Source organism: Pipistrellus kuhlii, unplaced genomic scaffold, assembly GCF_014108245.1.
Source record: "Pipistrellus kuhlii isolate mPipKuh1 unplaced genomic scaffold, mPipKuh1.p scaffold_m20_p_18, whole genome shotgun sequence".
In the NCBI taxonomy this organism is placed as follows: Eukaryota; Metazoa; Chordata; class Mammalia; order Chiroptera; family Vespertilionidae; genus Pipistrellus; species Pipistrellus kuhlii.
Window position 1 is genome coordinate 4,342,953 of NW_023425493.1, and position 16,200 is coordinate 4,359,152.

The 16,200-nt window shown below is 58.1% G+C and overlaps 1 protein-coding gene and 1 long non-coding RNA gene across 2 annotated transcripts; both read right to left on the reverse strand.

Annotated features, from left to right (window-relative positions):
* Positions 1–1,882: 1,882 nt before the first annotated feature.
* Positions 1,883–6,111, reverse strand: LOC118721603. Its single transcript, XR_004988780.1, has 3 exons — positions 6,101–6,111; positions 2,948–2,958; positions 1,883–2,050 (listed from the first exon to the last, which is right to left on the reverse strand). It is a non-coding gene; the product is annotated as an uncharacterized LOC118721603 (long non-coding RNA).
* A 290-nt stretch (positions 6,112–6,401) lies between these two features.
* TAGLN2 (transgelin 2) lies at positions 6,402–14,594 on the reverse strand. Its single transcript, XM_036442734.2, has 5 exons — positions 14,442–14,594; positions 8,792–8,999; positions 8,087–8,261; positions 7,638–7,740; positions 6,402–7,175 (listed from the first exon to the last, which is right to left on the reverse strand). Exons 2-5 carry the CDS (start codon positions 8,969–8,971, stop codon positions 7,034–7,036), a joined length of 600 nt encoding a protein of 199 aa, XP_036298627.1. The 5' UTR covers positions 8,972–8,999; positions 14,442–14,594; the 3' UTR covers positions 6,402–7,033.
* Positions 14,595–16,200: the final 1,606 nt, after the last annotated feature.

The window sequence follows — 16,200 nt, forward strand, 5'->3', positions numbered from 1 at the left end:
AATTTCCAGTGAGTAATAGGCATCCAGACACCCGGATTCTAGTAGACACAGAACCAATTCAAGAGCACAAACCTTGCTGGAGCTCCTTCTGAGCCAAGCGCTACTGCTCCGAGCCTCATGCAGACACACAGGTATGCTTTCTTTTGTAAAAAATACTTTTATTGATTTCAGAAAGGGAGGGAGAAGGAGAGAGAGAAAAACATCAATGATGAGAGAGAATCATGGATCAGCTGCCTCCTGCACGCCCCCTACTGGGGATTGAGCCTGCAACTCGGGCCTGTGCCCTGACCTGGAATTGTACCGTGACCTCCTGGTTCATAGGTCAATGTTCAACCACTGAGCCACACTGGCCGGGCTAGGTATGCTTTCTGCTCCCAAGAACCCTGGGACCTGGCACATCCCTTACAGCCTCTAGGTTTCCGTTTCTTCCTTCTCTCCAAAGAGTTACAAATACTGAAACCTCCCCAAGAGGTGACGAGGCCCCTGGGATTATTCCTATGGACTTCCCCCGAAAGAAAAGCTCTCGGAACTGTCCTGGTGCTTGTGGTGGTGGCGTTTATTGCTGGAGGGAGAAGTTGGGTTGTCAGGGAGCTCCAAAAGGTCAGGGAGCCTTGAGGACAGAAATCCTAAATTGTGGGATCCAAGGGGCTGGGCCTCGGGGTCTCTCCATCCAGTCCTTTCTGAAGCTGCCAGATCTTCATCTGCCTTAAAGGGGCGGCTCCTGCAAAACTGGACTTTCTGCACCTCTTCTCAGGCTCGCCCTCTTCTTCCTCACGGTGGCCCGACCTCCACCCACAGAAAAACTGCAGCTCATGCTGGCTGCCGACCAAACCCTTCCCCACGGTCAGCCCCCGCCCCGGGGAGCCCTGTGATAGGAAGAACCATTAGCTTGGACTTATTTCGCAAAGTTTAAATCCCAGGTCAGCCGCTGCCTGGGTTCTGCAAGTTCCTTTTGCTCCCTCAGCCTCCGTTTTCTCATCCGTAAAATGGGAGAGAATAATACCGGCGTGGCAAACGTAGGTTTACAGTCATGCGTACTCAAAACACAGGGTGTGCGCATTAATTATTGTTCTGTTTTCCACACAGACAACTGTAGACCTGCTCTTGCCCCCATGTTAGCCCCACTCTGTAATTTGGGGTGAACTCAAGCCCCTCCTCCTGATTTCCCATCCCAGCCACAGACAACACAATTTGCTTAGTTGCTGAAACCAGCAGCCTGTCTTTCTAGACCACATGTGTCAAACACAAGGCCCGCGGGCCAAATCCGTCCCGCCAGGCCTTGCAATGTGGCCCACACCGCGCTGTCATCACTGCACCCCACTGCGTTTCCATCACAATGACAGTTTATGACTGTTCAGTAAACCATTCGGCCCGCGATTTAGGCTGGATTTTAGATTTTGGCCCCTTCTCTGATTGAGTTCGACACCCCTATTCTAGACCCTTCTCCCCCATCTCCACGCTCCACAGCCGAGCAGAGAGCACTGCACCATCTTGAAATCCATCCCCCTGGCCCTCCCCTTAACCCAGGCCCCTCTCACCACAGCCTGGACAACGGCAATACCCTCCTCACGCCCGCATGCCTCACAGTCCTCCCTCCGCTAGACTGCTCTCTACCCTGCTGTCTAAGGAAACTTTCTAAATACAGCACAACTTTTTTTTTAATTATTATTATTATTGATTTTTTTTACAGAGAGGAAGGGAGAGGGATAGAGAGTTAGAAACATCGATGAGAGAGAAACATCCATCAGCTGCCTCCTGCACACCCCCTACTGAGGACGTGCCCACAACCAAGGTACATGCCCTTGACCGGAAACGAACCTGGGAACCTTAAGTCAGCAGGCCACAGCTCTATCCACTGAGCCAAACCGGTTTGGGCTAGAGCACAACTCTTATCTCTTCATTCCCCTGTGTAAACCCTCCCGTGGCTCCCCATGCCCAAATGAAGTGTCCAAAATTATTCCTCTGACTTTGAGGTTCCTTGGGCAGTCTGGCCCTGACTCCCCTTCTCCATTGCATTGCTCAGCACCTTGCACCTATAAACACAGACATTCTCAGGTCCAGCCAGCGCACATGCGCACACCAGCCCGCGACGCTCTCCTTCACGCTGCTCACCGTCCTTCACTCCTCAGCTCAGACATCGGCCGCTTCCAGAAGCCTTCCCTGCCCTCCCTCCTGTGCTCAGCACCTCAGTGTCCGACTCTCCTCACACCCCATATCACTGTGTGGCAACTGGCTCTTTGCTTCTCCAGCTCCTCCGGGGAGGGCAGCGACTGTGTGTGTCTTGTTTGCTGCTCTATCCCCCAGCACCCAGCAGAGGTCTTGCCATGAATAGGCGCTCAAGAAACATTTTTATTTTTTAAAATATATTTTATTGATTTTTTTACAAAAAAAAAAAAAAAAAAGGAAGAGAGAGGGTTAGAAACATTGATGAGAGAGGATCAGCTGCCTCTTGCACATCCCCTCTTGGGGATGTACCCCCAACCAAGGTACATGCCCTTGACTGGAATTGAACCTGGGACCTTTCAGTCCGCAGGCTGATGCTCTATCCACTGAGCCAAACCGGTTTCGGCAAGAAACATGTTTTGAAATAATGAAGGAAAAAACATAGCTAAAGCTCCCAGCACATGGACCAGCAGGAAAGTGGTCACGCATAGCATCAGCAGCATGGCTCGTTCCCACACTGAGCCACCTCTCTCCGGCGGAAACACAGTTCCAAAGTCAGGTCCTGCGACAGGGGACGAAAAGGTGTGACAGCCCTGGTGTGGACATGTTGGTACAACCCTCCGTTCCCCGTGCCCAGTGATGTGGATCTGTCCCTCCCTGGGCCTCAGGCCTCGGGGCCCACCCCCACCGCAGGCAGGAAAGAACTGTCCGCTCGCCCTCTCCTGACACGTGATCTCTCACCACAGCCAGTGGCTGCTCCTTGTTCCGGAGGAGTCCCTCTAACCTGCAGCACCACTGCCAGGGCGGACTGGGGAAAGGACCCCGATAAGTGCCCTCAGCTTGCCAAAATGCCACCACCAGCCTCCCCTCCCCTCTGGAGATGGCCCAGGACTGGGCGGTTGGGGGCCGGTCCATTGAGAAGAGCCCCATCTGCACTCCTCCACAGACGAGTATCACTGGCCTCTGGGTTATCGGAACTGCTATCTGCGTTTCACCCCCACAGCACTGGGCAATGGGAGCAAAAAGATCATACAAGAATCTTCATACCCCCCCATAAGGCCTGACAGAGTAGAACCCAAAAACTGTTGAATGGATGAATGCACAAATGAAGAAATGGGTGTAGCCAAAACCAGTTTGGCTCAGTGGATAGAGCATCGGCCTGCGGACTAAAGGGTCCCGGGTTCGATGCTGGTCAAGGACGTGTGCCTTGGTTGCAGGCACATCCCCAGTGCGGGGAGTGCAGGAGGCAGCTGATCGATGTTTCTAAGTCTCTTTCCCTCTCCTTCTCCCTTCCTCTCTGTAAAAAATAAATAAATAAATAAATAAATAAATAAATCAATAAAATATATATTTAATTTTAAAAAAAGAAAGAAATGGGTGTATCTGAGCATACCCAGGCAGAACTTTCCATCTTCCACCTTAAAAAGATCAGACTTGTTCTATTGCTAAAGCTCCTCCTCCTGACCCTTAAGAGATTGCAGAGGCCAGCGACCTTCAGAGTCAAGAGGCTAATTTTTCTTTGTCTAATCTCATTTCTCCCTGTGTAACCTCAGTGCAGTTTTCTTCTCATCTGCCTCCAGAGCCCCTGGGACTGACATGGATTTCTTTGTGAGGAGAGACAATTACTAATTTACCCTTTAGCCTTCTGGGCAACAAATTTGATCCCGGGCCCTTTATTGTTCCCGCTCTGGGGCCCTGGGGCCCTGCCCTTTCCCTGTTCACTGCTCCTCGGCTGTTTGCCAAGCTCTCAACGGCCTCCCTCGGCTGGCTGTCGAGGTAGGAATGGGACATGCTGTTCTCCCCGCACAATCTCAGATGCTCACACACCCACCACACAGGACGCTCGCCTCTCTGCACCCGCAGTCCCCGGTCCTCAGTAAACACATGCTCACAGGCAGCTTCCGTTCGCCATCATAGACTCACCTCACACACCTGGACACCCGCTCACAGGTGCAGGAGTAAACCGCACAGAGAGGCCAGCCAAACGAGGTGGGGCTGCTGAAGCCCTCCCTCGGCCTCCCTCCCCTTTCCCTGAGCCACAAAACCCCGAGCCTACTTTCTCCCCACCTCTACGGTGATTTTCCGCTTCAAGGCTGAAGGCAGAGTCAATGAGCCAAAGTTGGCTCCTCTCTCTTCCTCCTGCCCTCCTCCCGCTGACCCCAAATCCTCAGGGCACCCTGCATTTGCCCAGGGCAACACCCCCTCTCCATCCCCTTCCCAACCTCCGCTCCTCTGGCTGAAGGGAGTGCTGGCCTCTTGGGTTCTTAGCTTTTGGAAAGTAATGTGGGGAAGCACTGGTTGCTGAGGCAGGAGGGCTGCTGAGACCCTGGGCTGGCAGGGCAGTGGGCCACCGGCCCAGGGGACTCAGGCACAGGAGCGCAGGGGGATTCCCATTCATTCAGCACCTTTGGTCACACACACACACACACACACACCCCACCGACACACACACACACACACACACACACACCACCGACACACACACACACCGACACACACCGACACACACCGACACACACATACACCCCACCAACAGACACACACACACACACCCCACCGACACACACACACACACACACACCCCACCGACACACACACACACACACACACACACACACACCACCGACACACACCGACACACACACACACATACACCCCACCGACAGACACACACACACACACACACCACCGACACACACCGACACACACATACACCCCAACAGACACACACACACACACACACACACATACATACACCCCACCAACAGACACACACACACACACAGCCTCTCTTCTTGCTGAGCCTAGGAGGGCACAGATTTAGCCAGGTTGACCTGGGCTCGGATCCCTGTCCCCCCACTAAGTGACCTTGGGCAAATGTCTGACCCAGTGTGCTCATGAAGAAACAAAAGGAGGAAATACAGGAGCATCCACCTCTGGACTATTGTCAGAATCCGAGGGTAGAAGACTGGTTCTCTCCGGCCTCTGTACCATGCTGTCCCATGAACTTGTGTGGCAGGTGGCCAATCATGGGCTGCTTTTTTAGTATAAATATCCGTGAATTCAATGCTTTTTCTGTAATGACGTCACTCCCGGTGGCATTCCACAAAACCTTCCAGAATGGGAGATAAAGGGGGTGGAGGGGTGGCTAGCCCCAGGGAATCAGCTCAGAGGCGGCAGCCTATCTTATCTTCACCATGGCCCAAGGATAAGGTATTTGCAAGTCTTTGCAGTTGGCATGCAAATCCCATCTTCTAGCCAGTGTGGGCAGACAGGCTGAGGCACTGGGCTGGCTGCTCCTGCACAAACAGCCCTGGCAAGGGCCTTCCGCACAGTAGGTGCTTCTTGGCAGAGGGAGCCACAGTGGGGCAGGGGGATGGTGGGAGAAGACACTAGGCGGAGAGGGGGCTTTCCCCTCCTAAGGAAACAGATGTGTAGACTAGACCAGGCCCCTGAGCTGGCTGATTGGTGGGGGACCTGATGTGGGAGGCTGGCCCAGGGTCTCTCAACACAGAGCCTGCTGGGAAGGCCATGGAGTACACAGGGGTTAGGAACTAAGGGTGGAACATTCACGCCTGGGGGAGAGCTAGGAGTGCAGAACAGCCTGACCCCAAAACCGACCATCTTGGTCTGGAAGGGAAGCTTGCTGCCAGTCTGGCCCCAGCCTGCAGCTCTCAACTTCATGGGATAGATCAACAAGGCTTCCTCCTTCCAGCCGTCACCACCAACTCTCTGCTCACTCCTCAGCTCCCCACCATTTCACCGTGGAAACCCCAGGTAGGGCCCCCAGCTAACCTGGCCACCTTGCCCTGGGCCTGCAAGAGTGGCCTCCCCCCCGAGACCTGCCAGCACCCAGGGCTGTACCAGCCACCAGCCCCCCTCCTGCAGTGCCCGAGAAGCTGCCGGCTGGCAGGAGCCCAGCCAGAAGCACCTGGACGTACTGCCCAATTCCTGGGGTAGGTCAAGGCCCCGTGCCCTGCCGACACTGCCCACATACTCTGCATGATGGCTCCCCGCCCAAGAGGAGCTGAGAGGGCCTATCCCTTCTCAACCCCAACCTCCCTCACCTAAACCAAAAGGAAAAGACGAAGGGAATCGAAGATGAGGGTAAGGATTGTAAGCTTTCACTCAAAAACCTCCCGGATATTCTTCAGTCTTGCAGTCCCCCCCACCCCACCCCATAATTCCTCTCCAACAGTGGGCTCAGGGACCCCACACACAGCCAGCCAGAGACCGTCCATAAAAAGGGAGATTCTTTATTCAAAATCAGCACTCAGATTCTTCCAGCCCCAACCCAGAGGGGGCAGCCCTCCCTCCCCTCTCCCCTCCCCCGCCCCTTAGCCACAGCGAGGGGAATGGAAAATGAGAAGCCAGGAGGGCCTCTGCCAGGGCAGGCTGCCTCCAGTGTGTGGTGAGCCCAGGCCAGCTGTGGCAGGGTGGCAGCTGCCACGGACCCCTCCCTATAAATTAAGTCTCTGCAGCCACAGCGGGGGGAGGCATGTTTGTGGAAGGCAGGCCCAAAGGCAGCGTCGCTGACCCCAGCCATGGAATGATCGAGAGGTCAGGGGAGGAGAGGTATGGAGGAGGAGGAAGATGCCCTAAATTTTGGTCCCGGGGTCGGGGGAGGGAGGGGAGAAGAGGCCAGTTGGTCCAGTTTCTGTGTGATTGGAGGAGGGAATGTATTAGTAAGCACAGGGGGAGGCCGCCATTGGGCGCCACTGGGCACCCCAGAGGAGAGAGGCCAGGCCAGGCCCTCCCCCTGGCAGAGAGGAGCCGGAGGGCTGCAGGGGTTCTTGGGAATGTCACTGCTAAAATATATCTCTCTATATATTAACCATCCGGGGAGGGCAGGAGCAGGGCTGGGAGCGGATCAGAGGATCTGGCGTGGCATCCCATAGCCGGTCATGCCCGCCTGCGACGCCCCGCGGTTGGTGCCCATCTGTAACCCAATCACGTTCTTGCCCTCCTGCAGCTGGTTGTCTGAGAAGTTCCGGGGGTTCTCCTTGGACTTCCTAGGTGGAGAGGGAGGGTTGGTGAGGAGGAGGTTGAGGCTGTCCCAGTAAAGTCCTCCTGGACAGAGAGCATTGCCAGCTCTGTCCTTGAGCTCTCTGAAGCCACCTCCTCACCCCTCCCATGGAGTCCCGGACCAGAGGATGAAGTAAACGAAGAAGGTCAAAGTACTTTGTGCCCTAACCGGTTTGGCTCAGTGGATAGAGCAACGGCCTGCGGACTGAAGGGTCCCAGGTTCGATTCCGGTCAAGGGCATGTACCTTGGTTGCGGGCACATCCCCAGGAGGTGGTGTGTAAGAGGCAGCTGATCGATGATTCTCTCTCATCGATGTTTCTAACTCTCTATCCCTCTCCCTTCCTCTCTGTAAAAAATCAATAAAATATATTTAAAAATAAAATAAAGTCCTCTGTAAAGGGCCAGCTGCTTCCTGGGGGCAGGAGTGGGCAGCCCCAGCCATACTCACTTAGGGAACCAGTTGGGGTCCCCGGAGAAAAGGCCGTCCTCCCGGGCCACCGCCAGCCCGCCCAGGTTCATCAGCGTCCGCTGCACGCAGGCCATGTTCTTTCCTGGGGAGGACAAGGGGGCGTCGGCCTCAGCAGAGGTCCTGGGTGCCTGGGCTCCACCTGCACCCCTAAGCCAGCAGGCCCAGCTTCCAAATTCTTCTCCTCTTCACCCCCATCCCTTTTCCCACCCCAGCCCCCAGCATGGTCAGCTCCACATAAGATGCATATATGTGCGAGGGCGCACACGTGTGAGTGCATACACGTGCAAAACACACGTGCGAGGGCACACAGGTCTACTCGGCCACACCCCTGTGTGTCCTCAGAACGCCAGGAACCTGCCCCATCCCCCTGGTTAAGATGGCCGGCCGGGTCTCTGGTCCCCTGGATGAGGCGCCGTGGCCCCGCCCACCTTCCCAGAGGTCCACCGTCTGGAAGATGTCGGTGGTGTTGATGCCGTAGCGCTCGGCTGCTTGCAGGAACTGGGAGATCTGCTCCATCTGCTTGAAGGCCATGGTGGAGGCCTGGATCTTCTTCACGGGGCCCTGCCCCTCGGGGTACAGCCCGTTGATGAGCTCACACAGCACCTGGGAGGGAGGGGAAGGCAGCAGGTGTGGAGATGAGGTCACGCCCACGGAAGAGCAGCAAGCTCCACCCTCAGGCCAGAGGCAGTGACCACAGGTTTCTCTCCCACTGACCACACCCGAGTCAGCCTCAGGCTCCTGCCAGGCCACCTCTGCGGTCAGAGTGAAAACCTCGATGTCTTAATATCAACAGTTCCTCCCTTAGAGCATCTGGTGTCACCTAGGGCCTTCCATGGCAGAGGCCCATTCACTCTCACACACACACACACACACACACACACGCACACGCACACATATGCACACACACACACACACACACGCACACATATGCACACACACACATATGCACACACACACATATGCACACACACAGGCTCCCCTCCGCTCAGTGCGAGGGAGGGAGTGTGCATCCTCTCTCCAGGCTCAGGAAGAAGTCGGGTCGGGAATGCCCTCATTCTCCGGGTGAAACAATCCCTGTCCCCAGGCCCGGCCCTGCTCTCCCAGCACTCCGGTCAGAGGGGCCCAGCTCTCACCGTGCCATCCTTGAGCCAGTTCTGGAAGTTCTCCCGCCCGGGCTGGGGCCGGCCCACGTCCTTGCGGCACTGGGTGGTGATCCACTGGATGAGGATCTGCTCCAGGTCTGCGTCGTACTGCTTCTCGATCTTCTGCTGCACCTCCCGGCTCAGGCCGTAGGCGGGCCCCCTGTTGGCCATTCTGAAGGGCGGCGGTGGCTGTGGGGAGCTGGGAAGGGGGCACACCCAAGCCTTCGGTCAGCGCTCTGAAGGCCGTGTGTGGGGCGGGGGGCTCTGCCTGCCAGGACACACATCACACCCCCGGGGCGGCTCCCGGAGGTGAGGACAGCTGCCGAGGGAGGGAGCGCTCATCACTGCTCAGAGCTCCGCCACCCAGGCCACCTTGGGTTCCCATCCCCGTGCCATGCGCTCTGTCTATTATTAAGGCTTCCACTAAGTTTCATTTAAGTGGTTCCACTACTAAAATGAAATGTAAAGCCCACGGGAATAGAATAAAGGGGTAAAACAAGGTCAAGAGAGGGAGGTTAGCCCCCGGTTTGGGATGGTAAGTTTTAACAAAGGCAAACTAGTCATTCTAATCCCAACCCTGCTTTTTTAAAAATATATATTTTATTGATTTTTTTTTACAGAGAGGAAGGGAGAGGGATAGAGCTAGAAACATCGATGAGAGAGAAATATCCATCAGCTGCCTCCTGCACGCCTCCCACTGGGAATGTGCCCGCAACCAAGATACATGCCCTTGATTGGAATCGAACCTGGGACCTTTCAGTCCGCAGGCTGACGCTCTATCCACTGAGCCAAACCGGTCTTGGGGCAGCCCTGCTTTTTTCAGGCCTGGGAAGAAGGATTTGGGAAGGAGAAAGAAGGGAGAGTGGCGTGGGAAGCCTAACTGAGCACCCACACTCTGTGCGGAAATTGTACAGCAGAAGTCGCTCCTCCTGACGTTGCCCAGGTACCACCAGAGACAAAGTGAGCACACATTCGAGGGCAAGGGTTGTACACGACAAATACCCAACTACACAGCCAGACCCTATGTTGTAGGAATGCAGAAAAGCGTATGGGCAGGAGCAGCTTGTAGGGCTTCCTGGAAGAAGCAGGGCAAAAGGAACAACTGCCCAGGAGAAGCTAGGCAATAAAAACAAATTTTAGCCCTGGCCCGTTTGCTCAGTGGTTAGAGCAGCAGCCCTCGGACCCAAGGATCTCGGGGTCCATTCCCAGTCAGGTCAAGGGCACACACCCTGGTGGCAGGTTCCCCAGCTCCCATAGGGGCGTGGGCAGGAGGCAACCAATGGATGTGTCTCTCCTGTATTGATGTTTCTCTCTCTCTCTCTCTCCCTCCCCCCCTCCTCCTTTCCTTCCACTCTCTCTAGAAATTAATGAAAAAATTATCTTCGGTGAGGATTAAAATAAAATTCTACTAGGCAAAATAATGGTGCCCTCAAAGGTGTCTATGTCCTACTTGTGAATGCGGCCTTGCATGGTACGAAGGGATTCTGCAGGTGTGATCGAAACAAGAATCTTGAGGGGAGTACCTGCACCATCCAGGGGGCCCAGTCTCCTAGGAACAAGGGTCCTCGTAAGCAAAAGAGGGAGACAGCCGAGTCCGAGTTGGGAGAGTGAGAAGGAAGCAGAGGCTGGAATATGGCAAGGTGACCTCGAAAAGGTGGAAAGGTTAAGAAATGGACTCCCATGCCCTCACCGGTTTGGCTCGGTGGATAGAGCGTCAGGCTGTGGGACTGAAGGGTCCCAGGTTCGATTCCGGTCAAGGGCATGTACCGTGGTTGCGGGCACATCCCCAGTGGTGGGTGTGCAGGCGGCAGCTGATCGATGTTTCTCCCTCATCGATATTTCTAACTCTCCCTTCCTCTCTGCAAAAATCAATAAAATATATTTTAGAAAAAGAAAAATGGACTCTCTCCTAAGCCCCCCCCCAGCAGCCCTCCCACCCCTGATGTCAGCCAGTGAGATCTTGGGTGGGACTTCAGAACGGTAAGACAGTAAACAGATGTTGCTTTAAGTCACGGAGTTTGTAGTAATTTGTTACGTCAGGGAACTCGTACAGGAGCCCTGGCTGGTATTTTTAGAGAAAGCCGGGAAAGAGGGAGGAACGGAGAAACACGCAGGAACTGAGTCTGAGGTTGGGAAGAGCTGGGTGGTTTCCTGATCCACGGCCTGAGTTGGCAGCACCTCGCTGAGTGTGGGCAGCGTGTTCCCATCCACCTCCTCGCTGCCTGGGTCCCACCCCCAGGGGCCCCGCGGCAACGCCACCGGTGCCAGGACCCCGTCCCCTCCCCGGGTGGGCAGCCGGCTGCCTGAGACAGAGCTAGCTGCCTGGCGGCTCCGAATTCGGGGTCCAGCGGGGTCCCCGGGACCCACACCTGTTCCCAGGGAGAGGAGGAGCCACTCCCGCCTATATCGGGCTCCGGGCCAGGGCAGACTTAAGGGATGAAGTCATCCGGCTCCCTCTCCCAGGCACCCCGGGCTGAACAATCCCCATCCACCACCCCCTCCGTGGGCTGAAGGCGCGGCCTCGGGACGGGACACGTCAGCAGGCCCCAGGGGCAGCAGCTGCCCCAGCCCTCTCACACCTCTCACCCCCCCCTGTCCTGTCTGGGGCCAGTCCCCTCTCGCCTCCCCCACCCTGCACCCACAGGGCAGCTCCTTTCCCCTGCAGCTTATCCAGCTGCACATTTCCGGCAGAGATCCTCCCCATAAATCAGTTATTTTTAAACCTCATTAAGGGCGAGCAACCCACCCCACCCCACTTCCCCCGGCCTGAAAGCTGGGCCAGATAAATGTCAGTCTGGGCCTTGACCCCACACAACCACACATACACACACACACACTCCGCTGGGGGAGGGCAGGTAGTCGAGTGGCCGAGGCCTGTGGAGAGGAGCCTGGATTTCCCCCAGACCAGCCCCATCGGCTCGGCCACCACTCAGTCTAGACCTGTGACCCCTGTCGCCCGGGGGCAGGGCTGGACGGGACGCCTGGGAGGAAGGGAGGGGGCTGGAGGCTATTGTCCTTGCCCAGGAATCCGCCCTTCCCCAGCCCGAGGTCCAGACCTCTCTTCTGGGGGCAGCTTCCCTATTATGACTTGGGGGCCGCTCAAGGCTGTGTCTCCACGGGCCTCACGCCCGGGGATCACAGTGGCCCGGAGAGAAGAAGCGCAGAAAAAGGATCAACCCACACCCCGGGGTTAGGGGAGGAGAGCAGCCCGGAGCCTGACCCTCCCACCGCAGGCCACTTCTGGACACGGGTGGGTTCTGAGGGCCCCTCCCCCAGCCTGGCGCCTGGACACAGCTGTCAGGGTCTCAGCCTCCAGCTACAGGATCCAGGCTCCACTGCCCTAGAACCCTGAGGTGCCAGTCACAGGGCAGAACTCCAGGAAGGGGCAGGCCCAGCCGCGCCAGGCTGTGGCAGCTGGCTCTCCTCCCCGCCCCACACCAGCAGGCGAGGGCAGATGGGCCGTGGCTGCTGGCGCAGGAGTGGCCCACCCTGGTGACACCCACAGGCCCTACTGCTGCCCTCCCTCCAAGGAAGGGGAGGTGGCCAGATGCCTGCTGGGCTGGGGAGAAGCTGTGGGTGAGATGCCCAAGCACAGGCCCCAAAGGAAAAACGACAGCAGAACACGACTTGGAGGGGAAGTGGGGGGAAGAGGTTGGCTGCAAGTAACCTAACCTGGAGACCTGCCTACATCTGTGGGAGCAGCCCTGCAGCCCCACGCAGGAGGGCACGTTCGCTGGGAAAGGAGCAGAGGCCACAGGCCCTCAGCCCTGCCCAGACCCCGGGCTGGAAGCTTACCTCACCTCCCAGGCCAATGCCAAGGAGAAGGCGGATGCGGGGTGGGGGTGGGGAGACTCAGGGTTCCTGGAGGTCTCACTGGCAGGACAAAGGGACTCTCCATTCTTGGTGCCGATAAGGCCGGGGGACTTCCCAACTCAGAAGTGGGACAAAGGATTCCAAAGGGAGTCCCTGTCCCCAGAGCAAAGTGCCCCGTGGAACAAGCAGAAGCGAGAACGGTGGGAAACCTAGCGCGGGGGTCAGCCCCTCACCAGGAGCCGGTGAGCAGGGGCGAACACAAGCTCTTACAAACAGGAAGCCGCAAGGCCTGCAGGAGGAGGGGGGGTGGGGGAAGTTGCCATAGCTTCTGTGTACCAAACAGGCACAGGCACAGGTCAGGGTGGGGGCACCCGGCACAGGGGCGTGGCCAAGGCTCCGGGCAGCGGGCAGAGGTGGGTCCTTGCGAAAGAGGCCGCCTCGCCTCCCAGCAGCTGTCGGGCACAGCCAGGTGCAAGCCGGGCCTCGAGCAGGCGGCTGGGGGCGCAGGGCGCACCTGGCGGAGGAGGAAGTCTGCGCTTGGGGCAGAGAAGCAGCTCCACAATGTGGTTCCGGTGAAGAAAACATGCCCTGGGATCAGAGCTGGACTCTGAGCTAACACCCCACACCTGACCCCTCCGGTGGGGAGGAGAGGAGCGGGGAGAAGGGATCAGGGGCCAATCCCGGGGTGGGAGGGTTGGGGGGGGGGGGCGAGGGGCAGGCAGGCGGAGGGAAGGAAGAGGGGGTTTGCAGGGAGACTGCTTGGTTCTGGGGTGCCCGGACCCTGCTGGCCCGCCCTCCCTCGGGCTCCCCTGCAGCTTAGCTCATCCGCTTGCACTAGGGGTAGACACGGGGGGAGGGGACTGAGCCAGGGCGATGGCCCTGTGTCTGGTGCCCTGGAGAGCCCCCCTCCCCGGGTGCCCCCCTCCTGCACGGCCTCCGCTGCAGCTCCCCCTCCTCTCCACCCTGCCTTCTGGAAGCCCCCGGATCCCAGGCTCCCCCAGGACTTCCCCGGCCCGGGCTCCCTCCCGGGGGCTGCAGGGCGGGAAGGCTGCGGCCACTTCCGGCCCCGGGTCCGGCCCCCTCCAGGCCACACCCTGGGCCGCGGCGGCCGCGGTGAGTCAGGCCCCGGCTCGGGGGTGACGCAGCGGTCTGGGCAGCCCGCCGGCCCCCCGAGCAGCGGGAGGCGCGGGGTGCGGGCCTGGGCGCCCGTAGGCGCGGGAGCGGCCGCCCCTCCCGCTGGCAGGGCACCCAGCGGGCGCGGTCCGGGCTGCAGCCCCCCGGTGCCCGCGCTAGGGGGCTCCCCTCCCGCCCGCGCCCGGGAGGGAGAGGCCATCGTGGGGCCGCCGGAGCGCAAGCCCGTGACCCCGAGTCCCCAGGAGGCACCGCAGGGCTGTCCCGGGGCGCGGGCGGCGCCGCACGTGTCCGGGACCAGGAAGCGCGGCCAGTGCGGGGCCGCGGAGCTGCCCCGGGGCCCGGGGTGGGCGCGCCGTCGCTTGGACAGCTAACCCGTCTCAGACGCCCCCCCCCCCTGCCGCCCCCGAGGAGACCCGGGGGGAGCTGCGCGTGGGGTGCACACCCCGAGCCCCTGATCATGGCAGATGCCCCCCCACCCCCTCGTCTGTGCACCGCAACAGGCCTGACCTCATGGCCCAGCAATGCCGGCCGGGGCTGGGCAGACCCTGACAGCGCGGGCGACGCGGCCATCGGACCCTGGCCCCCCAGCCTCGGGTCCTCAGCCTCCGTGCAGCTGGTCGCCAACGGGGCTTCTCGCTTTCTAGAAAGTTCTCCCTGCACCCCGAGCACAACCCATTAAAAGAAACCTCCTTACCGTCGGGCGGGCAGGAGAGCGCGCACGCGGGCGGGGCTGCAGGGCGAATGGGTCGCAGGGGCTGGGCCGGGGGTTTTCAGCGGCTCCCGCCTCGGACGGGGCGGACCCGGGGCGGGGCGAGGCCAGGGAGGGTTTAAAGGCGCAGTAGCGAGAGCCTCGGACCAGGGTTAGAGGGGAAGGAAGGACTGTGGGTGGGACCACGGTTACAGGATCCTGGAGTCGGGGCCTCCTAGGGCAGCTAGGGCAGCGGCCTTCACCCAGGACCACCTGTACCCCAACCCTGGAGCCAGGAGGGGCGTGCCACAGTGAGCTAACTGCCTAGGTTAGCTCAAGACTTGGGCCAGTTTATGTGGGGGAAATCCTCTTGGTTTAAAAAGGGTGGTTAGGTCCTAGCCGGTGTGGTTCAGTGGACAGAGCGTCAGCCTGTGGACTGAAGGGTTCCCGGTCCCATTCGGGTCAAGAGCACATGTCCGGGTTGCAGGCTCCATCCCCAGTTGGGGGTGTGCAGAAGGCTGCTCCCTCATCATTGATGTTTCTACCTCGCTCTTCCTCTCAGAAATAAGTTTAAAATATATATATTTAAAGAATAAAACACAATTTTAAAAAAAAATAGGTGGTTATGACCTGGTTGGCGTGGCTCAATGGTTGAGCATCAACCCATGAACCAGGAGGTCACGGTTGGATTCCCAATCAGGGCACATGTCCGGGTTGCAGGCTCGATCCCCATTGGATGGGATGTGCAGGAGGCAGCTGGTCAATGATTCTCTCTCATCATCGATATTTCTCTCTCTCTAGCCCTCTCCCTTCTTCTCTGAAATAGAAATATATTTAAAAGGGTGGTTAGGTAAACCGAGGCACCGGAAAAATATCCCTCCCCCCTCGCTGACTGGGGTGTGACAGGACTGGGGCCGACAGGCCATGACAGCACCGGCTCGTCAAGCTGAGACAGGAAAGCTCAGTGAGGTCATTGCTTGTGGTGCCCAAGGAGTGGGATCCATCCGCCCTGCAACCCAGGGTTCAGACCTGGCCATGGCTGTCAGTGCTTCTGGGCGTGGAGGAGAGCAGTTTGGGGGCTCACAGAATGCTCCCCCCTTTCTGGCAGAGTCCCCACTTACATCCGTGTGGTAGAAGCCAGTTTCACCTGGTTCTCAAGGTCATCCACCATCGTCCTTCCACCTATCTGTGCTCTCCTCCCCGATCCTACTCAGGCCTGCATTCCAGGGCCTCGGGTCATTCCCTGGAAGCCAGTCGACGTGCCTTCATGCAGGCTGTCCCTCCGCCTGGGGTGCTTTTCCTCCCTGACTCATCCTCACCTGCTCCCCCCACACTCACTGTTTGTTCATTTCAGGTCCCTAGTCCCGTGGTCAGCAATCTAAGGCACTACAGCCACCTGCGGCTCTTTGGCCCCTTGAGTGTGGCTCTTCCACAAAATACCATGGCCTGGGCGAGTCTATTTTGAAGAAGTGGCGTTATAAGTTTAAGTTTAATTTTTTTAATGTATTTTATTGATTTTTTACAGAGAGGAAGAGGGATAGTTAGAAACATCGATGAGAGAGAAACATCCATCAGCTGCCTCCTGCACAACCCCCTCTGGGGATGTGCCCGCAACCAAGGTACATGCCCTTGACCGGAATCGAACCTGTGACCTTTCAGTCCCCAGGCCAACGCTCTATCCACTGAGTCAAACCGGTTTCAGCAAGAAGTTTAAAAAAATTGGCTCTCAAAAGAAATGTCAATCGTTGTGCTGTTGCTATTTGGC

Bases quoted from the DNA above. Each gene is read 5' to 3' on its own strand.
- TAGLN2 (XM_036442734.2), bottom strand. From the start codon at position 8,971: ATGGCCAACAGGGGGCCCGCCTACGGCCTGAGCCGGGAGGTGCAGCAG. The intron at 7,741-8,086 runs GTGGGCGGGGCC...TGTCCTCCCCAG, and splicing joins GACGGTGGACCTCTGGGAAG to GAAAGAACATGGCCTGCGTG. The intron at 7,176-7,637 runs GTGAGTATGGCT...CTCTCCACCTAG, and splicing joins GACCCCAACTGGTTCCCTAA to GAAGTCCAAGGAGAACCCCC.